The sequence below is a fragment of the Thermobia domestica genome, chromosome 11 (genome assembly GCF_964235325.1).
Source record: "Thermobia domestica chromosome 11, izTheDome1.hap1.1, whole genome shotgun sequence".
NCBI classification, from domain to species: domain Eukaryota; kingdom Metazoa; phylum Arthropoda; class Insecta; order Zygentoma; family Lepismatidae; genus Thermobia; species Thermobia domestica.
Window position 1 is genome coordinate 91,924,139 of NC_137464.1, and position 15,322 is coordinate 91,939,460.

General features: G+C 36.7%; 1 protein-coding gene across 1 annotated transcript in view; it reads left to right on the forward strand.

Annotated features, from left to right (window-relative positions):
* The window catches only part of LOC145664281 (maltase A3-like), a gene marked incomplete at its 5' end in the record, with an annotated part of 45,223 nt that continues 29,901 nt past the window's right edge, over window positions 1-15,322 (forward strand). Inside the window, 3 exon segments of the mRNA XM_081730815.1 lie at window positions 1-892; window positions 3,064-3,240; window positions 8,794-8,951. Of these exon segments, the coding sequence (XP_081586941.1) occupies window positions 397-892; window positions 3,064-3,240; window positions 8,794-8,951 (831 nt within the window).

Consider the following 15,322-nt stretch of genomic DNA (forward strand, 5'->3'; position numbering starts at 1 on the left):
CTGACGTTCAAGGAATGTTACACTTTTTAATTTCTTACTTTCGCTGAATCAATACTATGCTAATGTATTAAAAATTCAACACCTTTCTGTTTAATTGAGCATTTAAAATTTATTTCAGCTGGACGGGAGTATCAGACTGTCACTTAAGATTTGTTCCAGCTGTTGGATCGGGAGCGGCAAACGGCAAGAATCGAAGTGATTGCATCATCGCTTGTAGGCGCGCGGCAGTACTGCGCTTGCTTAGTTAATCCCTTTGTAGGCTGTAGGCAGATACAACCGGTTGTGTGGAACAGGACTGGAGTGGAACGTCTTGCTTGTTGTAATAGTTAAAAAATCGAATATTCTGTGCAGATAGAATATATTTGCGTGAAGTGTTGTTATTTGTGTGTGTAAACAATGGAAAGTGATAAGAGAGCTTCGGAATCAGATTTGGAAGTGCCGAAGGACAACATAGAAGAGAATCGTCCCGACCACCTGCTAACTGAAAAGTCAAATCAGGGCGAACACGTGGAAGAAAAACCAACGGAAGATGGCAAATTGCTTTTGGATCAAGATCCTACAGCTGTTAAATTTATTTCAACAGATTCACAAAATGGGGATGCTAAAATTGATATCGAAAATGTCAAAGTAGCCTTTGCTGGTATGGGCAAAGATGAATTAATGAAGTTCGCCAATGATCCATTCTGGGTGCGAATGAGATGGTTCCTTTTCATCCTATTTTGGTTGTTATGGGTTGGAATGCTTGCTGGAGCAATTGCAATTATAGTAATGACACCAAAATGCCCTGCTCCTGCACCACGGGAGTGGTGGCAAAAGTCTCCTATGTATAGCATTTTTGTGAAGTCATTCAAGGATGGAGGCGACCCGCAAGATGGGGTTGGTGACCTTATAGGTAAGTATCATCCTTGTATTGAATGTTATTGTCCAAGTAGATGTCTAAAATAGTTCCGTCAGAAGGAAAATTTGAATGGGGAAGTACGCTACGTGTTTTTGGACTTCGCGCGATAGTCATTTGTGCAAACTAAAAGCCTGTGTGCTTTCAAATAAAATATACAAATAGGGGCCAAAATCCACCACTTTTTTCACTATCCTCTGTTACGCGTGTACCCACCATCGCGGACGCGCCTGCCCCCTTCGGATGAGTTATGGCGCGGGCCAAATAGCTTTGCCCTACCCTGACTCTGTTAGATAGCGTTCGTGCTTTTTAATGGCTAGTTAGCATAGGTTGGTTTATGCTTTTGCACTAGTTCTTATGCCGTACACCTGGAAACCGTATTTCTGCGCAAGTCGGAAAAGAATTGTAATTTTTCAAGAATTATCTCTGGCGACCCCTTGAATTTTATCTGTGCCAAGTGAGATGTTTTCATGTCACCCAGCGCATTAGTGAAGGAATTACAATTTTTGGCTGATATTTAGTATCCCCCAATCTTGTGTATGTATGTAATATTTTCATTGTGTTACTTTACAACATATAGCTGAGGTAGAGACAGCTAGCGAAGGGAGTTCGAAGCCCCCCAGAGCCCTTGTACTTCTACCTTTATCACAATTTAGTAAAAAACAAAGTACTCGGTTCTGGAACCATGAAACAAGTTGGGGGAGATACTAAATGCCATCCCAATATTTCTAGTGGTGTGCAAAACTACACCTGCACGCAAATACATACAACAATACTTGGCGTCTGCCGAAAAATACAAATTTGCGTACAGATTAAGAATATGGTTGATCCAATAAAGCGATAGCGGCTCTATTACTCCAGGGTTAACTGCCGCGGGGTTAGATTAGCTTAGGGTAGGTTAATTTCGGTTAGCTTCAATATTCCTAACTGAAGCCAAACGAACCTACCTAAAGCTAACCTAAACCTTAAGGTGCTGAACCCACTCTGCGGCACAAAGAGCGGTCAATGTACCGTTAGGGGGGTCCAGAAATTTCTTCCACACGAAATTTGCAATTTCTCCACTTATTTCCATTGCTTTTCGTTTGATTACATAATACAGCGTTATATTAGGTTAGTTTAGTTTTGGACTCCCTTAACGGAACATGGACCCAAAGGCCACATTTTCAAATGTGAACATTGTATGATGGCGTGAAATATCATTAGCATAAGTCGACAATCAAAGTACTTCCTTCTAGGAGACAAAAGTTGTTGGTAGAGGTGTTATTATTTATAGTGTGTTGGTGCAAAATTAGAAAAGATAAACGTAGTGTTTTTAACGACATCTTCGTTTACGCGCATACGTACCATCCCTGACGCAGCTCGGGCTTCCCTGTTTGGATATAGTATACATGAAGCTGCATCAGTTCCCGAAGGAGCAGGACGCTCATACTTTTACGGATTATTCATTGAGTATGTACGAACTTACAAAGGGGGTAACAAAGCGACTTTTTATTTATTTATCGACTGATACGAAAATAAAAAAGAACGTAACTGTACTTTATATCTGCATGTGTTGTGCCCTTGTACTTGATCTATGACTGTGTGTGTGTGTGGGGGGGGGGGATTTAACGCATATCGCATGTCTTTTGAACATGGATGCTTCTTACTATTGCACTACATAGAAAATTTATAGTATTTCATGTAGAAGTGGTAATAGAACACAGAAGAAACGCAGATCAGGGGGTTCTCATGTATACTATTACCTTCCGAGCCCTTGCATTTCTGTTGCGGGGCTTTTGACCCCTTTATTCGCTCAGCTATATTTTGGGAAGTAACTCTGGAGATCTTATGAGTGCAAGATTGGGGGAGATACTAAATGTCAGCCATTAACTTCCTTAGGAATCGAAGCCCATTCCGCTAAATAACCCCCTTGAAGCCTGACCAGTTTGAACGAAATGCAACATTTATAGTGATTTTCAAAATGCTAGTAGCTCATTCCCCAATTGGCCTAGGGACGTGAAACAAGAATGAGAATACGCAGAATAGATGATAGATTTATGAGAATAGCATAAATGTTACAAGAGTATTGTAAGATAAATGGTCCACGTTGATTTATAACTTTTTGTGAAGGCTGAATAGAAGTTAAGATTGCTAATTTACTAATATACTTTATTATTATTTTTTTTCAGGACTTAAGAAGGAATTGGACCACTTCTCGAATTTGGAAATTACAGGCATCAAGATATCACCTATCTTACAAACATCAGGAGACAACGAGGACAACATAGTGGACTTCCGAAACATCAATCCAATATTCGGAACACTTGAAGACTTCAAAGCCTTGGTTGCTGATATTAAAGCTAAAGGTCAGTTTACACATTTATTGTATGTAAAATAGCATTTATTGTATATTTAAATTTTGACAGGATTTTCGTTGAGATTTTTGAGTATTGTCAGTTTTATTTCGCTCTCAGTAATTGAAAGAAAAGAATCTTCGCGTAATACATTGATATTACTAATTCGCAGGGTTGGCTGGTTTAACCAAGGTGGTTTGAACCAGCTGGTTTAAAAAAATGGTTTAAACCAAAAAACGAAAAATAGTTCGTGTAAGTTTAAGTGTTCGTAAAATCTTGATGAACACACATTTGTAAGTTATCACGTTTCACTCCCGTATATTATTCGCATTATATTCAGACCTAAATTCCCCATTCATTACTCAGAGATTATATTACAAAAGCAACTGTTTGTTTCTTTTGTGATTTTTTAAATGGTTTATTATTATGCAATTGCAATCAAAGAAAAATTCTAAATATTGTTTTGTTTTAATAATGTTTACTATTGATAAAATACATCGAAATGCCGTACTTCTATGAGGGGGGAGGGTCATACAAACCCACGAGAGACATTTATTGAAATCAGAAATATTTTCGGTTATGTATAAATGGATCAGAGCCAAAGTGGACTCAAATAATTCGTATCTTGATTCAATTTTCTTACTGATTTGCACATTATGTCATTGTATTTCTTTAACTTGGACTAATAAAAGTCGTAGTGAACTGACTTGAACTAAATTAGTTCTTCTGTACTCTGCATTATTTTGAAATTGTCCATATGAAATTCTGTATAATGGTTTCACTTGTGCAACTGTTTTATCTTTTTGGCCTTCTGAAATGACTCTTGACAATTATATTAACAAGTATGTAAAGACCATACAACGTATTTTTATCAGGAGTCCTTCGTGAGTGAGTCGGCAGACGTTTGAAGTTTTGAGTTCAAATGGAGGTCAATTTCTCTCGGATGTAAGCTTGAGAAGCGGTTTGGAATCCGCTTTAAGCTTATGTGACCCCTTCCAGCATAACCCGGTTGTTGCATAATAACACCAAGGCGAAATAAACTTATTTCTGTAACAAAAAAAATAAATAAATAAATAAATAAAAAAAAAATAAAGAAAAATTTTCTCAATAAAAACCATGGTTTTTGCCAACCCTGCTAATTCGTATCCACGTAATTTAATTTATAATAAGGTAATAGTTGTAATGTGTTTAGTCTGTTTCCTTGAAATTGGTATGTGCAGCGTTTTGGTCATCTACGCAGCCCCACATTGGTCAAAGGACAGGACAGCCGAGCCGAGATACAGTATTGTGAGCAATGCAATAAACATGGGCGTAGTTAGGAATTGTCTGCTGGGGGGGTGAAATACCTTTTGGTAGGCATTGTCCCCTTACATAGCACCGCCTCTTACCGCATATTAAATTAACCGTACTAGGCAAAGGCCCTCAGACCTGATCGAGACACACGGTCAATGCGTTCAGGCTTCTCTCTCCACATCCTCTCCCGCGTCACCATTTGACCAGTGTGTGACTAGTCTAAATATTGTGGCCGCTGTTCTTATTTTGTGCGCTTCAATAGCCTAGATTACAAAAACCAGAATATTTTCTGCTCTTGTATCTAAAGCAGAATACGCTGTACAAATCATCGTTGAACCGTTTGAAAATAGTTAGCACTTGGTAGACCTCTTTTTAACATACTTAATTTAAAATGGGTAGCGTAAGGTAGGGAGGGGGAAGGTTCAGATAAATAAGTTTAAAATATAGCGTCTTCGAGACCCTAAACTCACGAAAAAGAAACTATGTAAACTCTAGTTATCAAAATAATGAGAAAACTTGTCCTAGAGTTTACAGAAATTTCTCTTGTAACTGCTATATTGTTATTCCTTCACGTTCCAGTAAACGTTGCCTCATCGTAGGCTGAACAGTTTGAAAAGCATTTTGGAACATAATTTCCATTTGAGTTGACATTGAGTTGAATTTCCACCTGATAGAACTGATTTCTATTACGTGGGGAGCTGGTTGGATCCCAGTTCGCACCAAATGAGTGAGTAAACACAGTGTACGTGAGTTTCCTCCTACTTCTTTCATTCCACAATTTCGTTCATTACTATGTCTCCCTTAGCCTTGAGGCATAATTGAAGGACGCGAAGCTAAAATAACAAATACATAAGTTGGTTTAACGTTGGATTTTATTACACTTGAGTTGAAAGGCTTTAAAGGGAAAAGATTTTTTTTAAATTTGCGAATTTCTATTAAATTTCGATTCAAATACGCATTCAAAGGGGGTGCAAACCTTCTTTTCGTGTAAAGAATGGATATTTCAGCTAGTTCGAAAATAAAATTTATTTGAAGTCTCTAGCAAAAGTGGATTTCCACCTCTATTTTTCTCTAACTTTTGGAACTTTTTTCCAAGTCGTCGTCATTATTATTATTATTATTATTATTATTATTATTATTATTATTTTCCCCTCCTAAGTTTATTTATTTTTTTTTTTTAAAGTCCTAGTTACCAGAAATGTGTATTTATATAGTTGTGGGTTTCGTGTTATGTTTGTGCAAGATACATAATTTGTACAGATTTTCTCTTAAATATATAATATGAATGTCAAGTAATAATCGCTATGATCGCAGAACGCTGCACCAGCTACAGAAGTAGTAGTAGAAATAGAAGTATAAGAAATTTAGTCAGGAAAGTAGCTGTGAAGCTTCCAGGTAGATGCCATGTTGGATTGTAGTCATGAGATAGCAGTGACGATTTCTGAAAGTTTCTACTTTTAAAGACTCAAACTGGGAAAGGGGAGGGTGTAAACATTACTGCGAAAATACTACTTTAAAATAAAGTAGGAGGTCGGCAAGCTCTCCAAGGAAGACACCTGGGATACTGCTTCTCCATGAATACATTCGTGCTTCATTTTAACGTCCTTTAGCTTCTGTAGCACATAAAGTAGATCAGATTAATGTAGGACACGACTCAATCACACAGTAAATCGAATCCCGCTTTTGCGTTAAAAAAAAAAAAAAAAGTTCTAATCATCGTATGTAGCAGTAAGTTGTTCATGAAATTATAGGAATCGATTACAAATTCTAACATAACTTTCTCGATGGATTGCAGATTATGATAATCACTTGCTATCTGAAGATTTTCTGCGATAGTTACATCGTTTTTTTTTTTTTTTTTTTTTTTTTTTTTTTTTTTTTTTTTTTTTTTAATGAAATTTAAAAAATAGTGATCGGATGGATGCCCATGTAGCATAGATTTTTCTAGTAACGAGAGTTTTAAACAAGTAACAGTGTACAGCTGTGCAGGGCCTGCTTTAAGCCGATTGGACCGATTGCTCAGTGCCGCCTACTCTACTCTCCACTGTCACTTTAACAGCATATTAGGCCCCAGAACAAACAAGTGTGTTGTGGTTCCAATGATTAAAGTTTGCTCTTAATACATGTAATTAATACATGCTATTCTGCTCGCGGCGCCCCCGGCCAAGTGGCTATGGGACTGTTAAGATGGCTCTGTTACTCTCGGTTGTCAAGTACACGCAACATATTTCAATACAGGTACTGTACATTTATGGACTTTACAAAGGAGGATATGGCCTCTCCCTAACAAGTAAATGAATAGTTTGTATTAAATTTCCAGGCATAAGCATACATTTTCTGAATTTAATGCTGCAATAGTTTTAATTTTTTTTACGTTTACAATTTCTGTTGTAAAAATATGTATTATGTCCAGGGAGTATTCTGCACACCCTCAACACCTCTAACACCCTCCCAAATTTTCTTATACACTCCCCTGGGCGTAAAAATATTATTTTGAGTTTGTGTAAAAATGTATTCTGGATGTACACCTTCTTTTATTTTGAACACCCAGTAATTTCCTGGCATTCTTACTGATTATTTCATGTGATACTACCGTGAATACAGATATGGTATCAAATAAATCAGCCTCAGTGCGACTTCTTTGCATACCTTTTCTCTTATTACAGCTATATTAAAAATACAAATCCAGAAGACAAACTTTGCCCTCTCCTGCGAAAAATCCCGTGGATGTATTTTTTAAATCAAGTTAGGAAAGCCGTATGTATACTAGTGCGTACTGGATAGATGACTGCTTATGAAAATTTGTCTTCTAACTCAATTAATCCAATGGAAAATGTCATCCATCTTCCATCTGTCCCTTAAGGTTTGTGATCGTCTCATCACCATTTCATTTTGTTTGCAGTCGATAACGATTTCAAGCTGACTACCTTTTATAAGTAGCTACCTACGATGTTGTCACTAGGACTTGACTCTTTTCAAAAAGATACAACTGTTAAACATTTGAACCAACACATTCATATCAATGTGCATTTCATTATGTCTTACAAATATAAACTTATGGAAACATAGACTGCACCATTGTATTTCTCGTAAAATTCTAAACCAATTTGATATATTACATGACCCCCTTCCTATTATAAAGAAAAAAGTCGAGCGAGATACATCATGGACTGAAGCACTTTAAATTTTTTCTTACGCTCGTTCCTTTATATTCCACTCCTTCTCTGCCAAGTTTGGTCAAGAAACTAGATTTCGATATCGATAGGTTTACTTGTAAGAGAAGAAAACTATGAAACACTGGTACAGAAACTTCTTGAAAAATTAGCTGCTATAAGCAATGAACAGGGTGAGCGGTTTTCAACAGAACATTTTGCAAATGCAAAAACGTTATAAAGGGAAATGGGTATTTCCACTAGACCAGCAGGAAGAGTGCATCTCATATATATATATATATATATATATATATATATATATATATATATATATATTGGTTCTACAGACCTTAGTGCAAGTTACCTAATGGGGCCCCGCACCACCTAAGGCCGGTCCCGCAGCTGTGAGCTGTTATATCCATTATAATATTTCCTATTTCATTTCATCAACTTGTATTTGGTAATCTTTTTAGATATCTAACTTTCACATGTTTCTTGCACCCGCTTCGAACCTAAAACCACCTTTCCTCGTTTCCCACCTGGTGTAGCGTTCGATGCTGGTCTGCTACCGTTGAATGTACATCAGAAAGTTAATTTCTTGCAATATCTTACCGTTATATGGAGTCCGATATTCGACCCTGAAGTGGGAGATTTGTACGGCTTCCGGTTTCAGCAGAGAGGGGGATCAATGTTTTGACCTTAAAATGCCTTCATAAAATCTGTTTTTTGTAAAACGGTTGCACGAGCATCGCAGCATGCTCTGACATACAACATTGATTTTGTTTCTTTGTCGCCTGCTCAAGAGGATCTCTAAGATCCGTAGGTTTCGAGTTTGGTATGTTGCTTATGCACGTTGTTGATGCGTCGCCCCTCAGCTAAATATTTCTGAATATTTTCTTTCACCCTTGGTATGAAGAACGTTCTTGTAAAATTTCTGTACACATGCCTGAATTACCCTGGACTACTTTTATTAAAATGTGGCAGTTCAGATGTACTATGTTCTCAGAGTACGGTACGTTACAATTTATTACAATAGATTTGATATTCAAGTAACGTTAGATACAAAATGGTAAAAGTTTTTGTTTTTAGTGTAATGTAACAATGGTACTCTGTTTTGCAGGTCTGAAACTTATAATGAGCTTCACCATAAATCATTCCAGTGATGAACATCCTTGGTTCCAGAAGTCAATCAAACGGGAAGGCAATTACTCTAATTATTATGTATGGGCACCTGGAAAACGAACCGATGCGGGCACTCCACGACCTCCTAATAATTGGGTAAAGAAGTAGTTTGTACATGGAAATATTGTAGTAACTTAGAAAGCACTTGTTGCCTAATATTTATCGTTTTTGTACGAACTATAGTATCAGTACAATTGCCCATGGATACTGATTTCGTAGTTTCTCATTGATAGTGATTGTGTTATTTCGATATTTTTAGTACTCCTTTACGCTTACAATATGTGTCTTAGTGCTATCATCTTGAAGTTCGATATGTGTATATCAAGTCCGTTGAGTCAGCTATTGGCGTGGAGTGGAATCTAATGGGTGTAGAATCGAGTGCATTATGAAAACAACTAATACTTCATATTGAGTCAGTAGTCGAGCGTGTTCAGCCACCTTTAACTAGGGCTCTTTGATATTTTGATTGATCAAACTGTATTTCCAAATATCGAAAATTCAGTCTCGAGTTATGCGTTATAGTGATGTGGAATTGTTCCACAGAAAAACGTGTTATTCAAAAAAATATTACAATAGTAAAGGATTCAGTTGTGTGATCTCCTTAAAGAATTTAAGAAAAAAAATGTATGTAGCTATATCTGACAACTAGCATATAATGGTATTCCTGTGAAGTATTATACAGGGTGCGGCACGTAAAACCGGCCCGTCGTAATATTCTGTTTTTGGCAACACTTAAATAATCTACCTTCCTACCAAGAGATGGCGTGTCGAGGTCGGGTCGACTTACGTGACCTGCAGCAGTCACGTGCAGCCGCAGCGGAGTTAAAACCGTACCGGATAAGTGTTGTGCAAGGACTGAAGGAGCCTGACCTGCAGAAGAGGGTGCATTTCTGTTCATGGCTGTTGAGCAATGTTGCCAGTGGTTTCTTGGATCCACTAATGCTCATCATGAGTGACGAGGCGTGGTTCCACCTGTCTGCGTACGTAAATTCCCAAAACAACCGGTATTGGTCGACAGAAAATCCACACGCAGTCCACCAGGTACCCTTGCATGATGAGAAGATTGGTGTTTAGTGTGCCATTTCCGCCACACGCGTTATTGGACCCATATTCTTTGAGACGACAGTGAACAGTGACGTGTATATGGGAATCCTGGAGGAGTTTTATACACACTTGACCGAAGAGGAGCGTCAGTTATGTTACTTTCAGTAGGACGGTGCAACATGCCACACATCAGCTGCATCATTGTCCCTTGTGCATGAGATGTTTACACCAGAGAGGACAATCAGCAAAGGCTTGTGGCCTTCTCGGTCACCAGACTTGTCCACGTGTGACTTTTACTTATGGGGACTGTTAAAGGGAAGAGTATACGAAACAAATCCACACACAATTGAAGAACTCAAGTCCAGGATCCAGGATGTCACCAATAGCATTACAACACAAGAACTAACATGGGTATATATGAATCTCCTCAATCGTGCTCACATGTGTGTTGAAGTGGGCGGAGGACACTTTCAGCACCTGCTGTGAAGGTGAGTAGTCATATTCAATACATTACATTTCATTTTATGTGTTCCCTTTACGGGCCGGTTTTACGTGCCGCACCCTGTAGTACACAGAAAGGACGTGCCCCATGGGGAGAATGCTTTACATTATTTTCATACTCTTGAGTTTTTGTTGCGTTTGATAGCTACTCGAAATAGACTAATATTTAGTTGAAGTCCACAAGAGTGGGATTTAACCATACAGAGACGGGATGGCATATTTTCCATAATCGTTGTGCGGGTAACTCTGCACCATTTACGTAGTTTTGTGGCTTTCATGCACCAATAATCTAGTGGAATGAATTGTGATGTTTATTCTGAATAAGTTTGCATTTACTTACTAAGCCCTCTTTGAAACACACACAAACTGTTACATTCATGTACTCCCATGCGCAAAAAAAATTGCGCGTATACTGTAACTCACGATTTTCCGTATTTATTCCTTTTTCCTTACGTTTATGGGTAAAGTTGAGTTATTAGTATGTGGAGATAATAGAGAGCAATCTATCTAAGGAGATATTTCCAAAAAATATAATAAAATAATAAAAATATAAACAAAAAACAAAATTATGCTCGGTTTTGTGTATACTGGCAACGATGATTTCTAGGGATTTTTTCAGTAGTACAGCACGATTGCGGAGGGAATTCAGTAGGGAAGTCGAGGAGATGGATCAAGGAACTGGATACTGAACTAAAATGTTGCATTTATTGGTTAAAACCTAGTGTGTAGATTGCCTGCCAAATATAAATTAGCTTCTGTGACTAAGATGTCGTACGAAAATATAGAATTAAACAGAAAAACTCTTATGTTAAGGTTCGAAGCGATACGCACCATGGTTATTGAAGATTATTTCTTAAGAAAAAAGAACAAACACAACGTAGCCTCTGTGGTTAAGTGGATAGAGTGGCGGACTTTTGGATATTTTATTATTTTGACACCACATCGAATCCCATCCTATCCCATCCCATTTTTTTTTTAACAAAACATTATTGGAAGTGTATAACTTTGATGTTAATAAGAACCGAAACAGTATAATAAGGAAATAACTTATTGATAGTATCCTTTAATCGACGTATTTATTCAGTATTAGAATACGTGTACTATTGCAAACAGTTATTGTTTTCAGTTTATGGTCTTGTATGTTACCTGCCCGTTCTTGAACAGCAGACAACTCACTTCGGATTTGTGTGTCAAGAACAGGAAAAATAACATACGCGACCTTGACAGTCTTCCCAAGTTATCGACATGACGTTACATCGAATGATGCTTGTTGTCGTGAAAAAAAGGAAGAAAGGAAAAAGCTGATGTCAAATTATCGTTTGTCTGTGTGTGTGCTTTTTTTTTTTTATATAGAGTATTTACTTTCTTCCTCTCTCTTTTTCATATCCACAATTGCAAGAAATTATGACCGACCTTTGTGGGTTTATTGGGAATAGGACGATTTAATTTGGATTGCTAACCGACGACATTTTTTTAACCATTTGCTTTAAACTTTGGCTTTGTGGCTCTTAGCACCCACAAAAGGTCATTATAAACTATATAAGCACTTCCCGTTTTCACCGGCCGCTGAAAAGATATTGGGGAAGAGAGAAGTGCTTGCCGTAAAGATAATGAATAAAGAAAAAAACAAATTAAAACAAATAATTTATAAATCTTTATAATACACTGTAAAGTTACGAGCGATTACGGCTAAGAATTTAACGTGAGATTAAAATTACGAGTATTATGTATTAGGATTAAACAAATAATATACAATAAGTAAACTACAAGCAAATTATATATTTAACAACCTAAGTGCTTAAAAACAATTACTTTATTTTTAATTTTTATTTTTTTAAAATTATTTACTTTGATTAGATGGCCTTTTTGATTTATAGGAATGATTTTTTTTTTAAATTTTATTTATAATTTGCGCTAGCGGCAACGAATGAGAGTAGGGGATAATTTATATAACACTTGCGTTTTATTATGCACTGCACAAGGAGGGTGGGGATTAAGTCAGCCGCAACTTTTTTTTTTTTTTTTTTTTTAACAGAAATTTGGTTTTCTGTAAAAGTCAAAAACTAATTTGAGTGTTATGCTTATATTTACTAAATTCTAACGACGACAAAAACACGATTTCAAAATGCAATCATAAGTCGGTGTAAGGAATGTTTTCGTTGAACAAAGCTAAATTATACAGATCTATGTATGCGGAACACGAATATTTCCAAAAGATAGCATGAATATGAACGATAATCATACCATATTTCTACATTATATAGTAGCGTGAAAAACTGATATTAAAATGATATAACAAACAGGCATAAGCTTTTTTTCTAGCATGGCAACACATTAAACTTAACTCATTAAATTTTGGGAATTACAAATTATCACCTTACGTGTCGTTGTATTCCTATTCGTTTTCACGTTCGAGCGACGAAAGAAGAAATTGTAGTAATAGTGATAAAAATCGAATTCGAGATTTCAATGAATTCAAGTTTCACGCCCCCACATATCGAAAAAGTAATTTTGATGTCTGTCCATCTGTTCGTCTGTCGGTTCGTCACGCTTTTTCATGTATTCAAATAGAGGCCATACTGTTCGACGTATCTGGACCGAATTCTAGACATGAAGTTTTTATAACACTTTAAAAAAACTAACTAACTATATGGCCTATGGAACCCGGAGGTTCAATGCCGCGTTCACAAAAGCTCTCCACTGACTTCTATTCTTAGCTAACTGCATCCAGTTTCTACTTTGTATTCCAATCTCTGCGAGATCCATCTTAATATTGTCCTCCCATCTGCGCCTAGGTCTTCCTAATGGTCGTTTTCCGATTGGTCTTCCAGTGAAGACTTTGAAAGCATTTCTACTTTCTTCCATTCTAGCTACATGACCCGCCCACCTAAGCCTCCTAGACTTGACGACCCTAACAATGTTGGGTAGATCATATAAATTGTGTAGTTCCTCGTTATGAAGTTTCCGCCATTCCCCATTCCCGTTCCTCTTGGGTCCGAATATTCGTCTCAGGTTCTTGTTCTCAAATACTTTCAGTCTATGTTCTTACTTCAGAGTAAGTGACCATGTTTCGCAGCCATACAGAACAACAGGCATAATAATCGTTTTGTATATTTTAAGCTTCAAATTCCTCGACAGAATTCGCGACAACAAGAGATTTTGAACCGAATAGTAACACGAATTCCCTACTTTGAGTCGACATTTAATTTCTTCGTGAATATGATTTCCCGCTCTTAATATTGATCCTAGATATTTGAAACTATCCACTTTACCAAAAGTATTATTTAATATTTTAACGTATCCATAATTTGCTGTATTCCGGTCCCGACGCACTTCCATGTATTTAGTTTTCTCTGCATTTACTTCTAAACCCATCTCCCTGCAAGAGTTTAATAAGATCTCTGCATTTCTTTCTATTGTTCTCCTATTATCCCCTACTAAATTTACATCATCAGCATATGCCATAACCTGGTCAATACCGTTCAACTGTAGGCCCTGGTTGCTATCTTTGATTTTCCTTATAGCGTATTCCAGAACGAAGTTAAATAATAATGGCGACAACGCATCTCCTTGTTTCAGGCCATTTTCGACGTGAAAGCTCGTGGACAAAAATTTTCCTACCCGGACTTTACTTTGGGATTCATTTAAACATATCTTAATTAATCTAATTAGCTTTCTCGGTATTCCAAGTTCTGTAAGGACGTTGTATAATGTTTCTCTCCTAACCGAGTCGTACGTCTTTCTAAAATCAATAAATAGTCGATGTACCGGGGTATTGTATTCTCACTTTTTTTTCGAGTATTTGGCGAATGGTAAATATTTGGTCGATAGTTGATCGATTTCGTCTAAATCCGCACTGATAATCTCCAATAATTTCATCTGCGTATGGGGTCAGTCTTGCTAACAGAATATTTGAAAGGATTTTATAGGATGTTGATAGAAGAGAAATGCCTCGATAATTATTACAGTTTTGTCGCCTTTCTAGTAAATTGGAACAATGATTGATTCTTTCCACTCTTGTGGCAATTCTTCCTTGTTCCATATAAGGAGAATGAGTTTGTGTATCTTGTTCCACAATTTTTCGCCCCCAGCTAAAATTAACTCAGCCGGAATTTCATATACACCCGGAGATTTGTGTTCATAACAGTATCGTTTCGAATTCTATATCCTCCGACACCTAAAAATAAGGGTAGTTTACGGAAGGATGAAAATTTAAAATCATTAAATTGTCTCAAAAACGGCTGTAAAGATTTTGTTTGTATTTTTACAAATATAGTATGAATCATTGCTCTGAAAAAATACGTAAGGTGTAATTTACTGTATGGGATGCATTTTTTTGAACAATTTTCTCAATCACATTTTATAAATAAATGTATCATTAATAACCTGACAATATGACACAACTCGTTCGTCCTGTAAACACTCAGAAGAGGTAGTTTAGCCTACTCTTCGACGATTTTCCCATTAACGCCTGACCCAATTTTGTTCATCTTTCATAAATAAATGTTACATAAATAACCTAACGATATGGTATAATTCCATCATCCTAAAAAGCTAGAAGTGGTATATTACTTTTCGGAGCAAGTTTTGCCCTACGATTTTGTCGATAATTACTCTGGCAATTTTGTTCGTATTTCATAAATAGCATAACTCGTTTGTCCTGAAAAGATATACAAGGGATATTTTATTCTTGGGGATGACTTTTTTAACGATTTTCTCAGAAAGTACTCAAACGCTTTTGCTCATAGTTCACATACAATTATCTGCTTAATAATTCTAATGTATGGCATAAGTTATTTCTAACAGAAATATGAGGAAAGGGTACTTTACTTTTGGACGTAAGTTGCTTCGAACAAAGTTTTCTAAAACACATTATTTTATTCGCATTTCCCAAATAAATGTTTCAGTAATAGCTGCAGCCT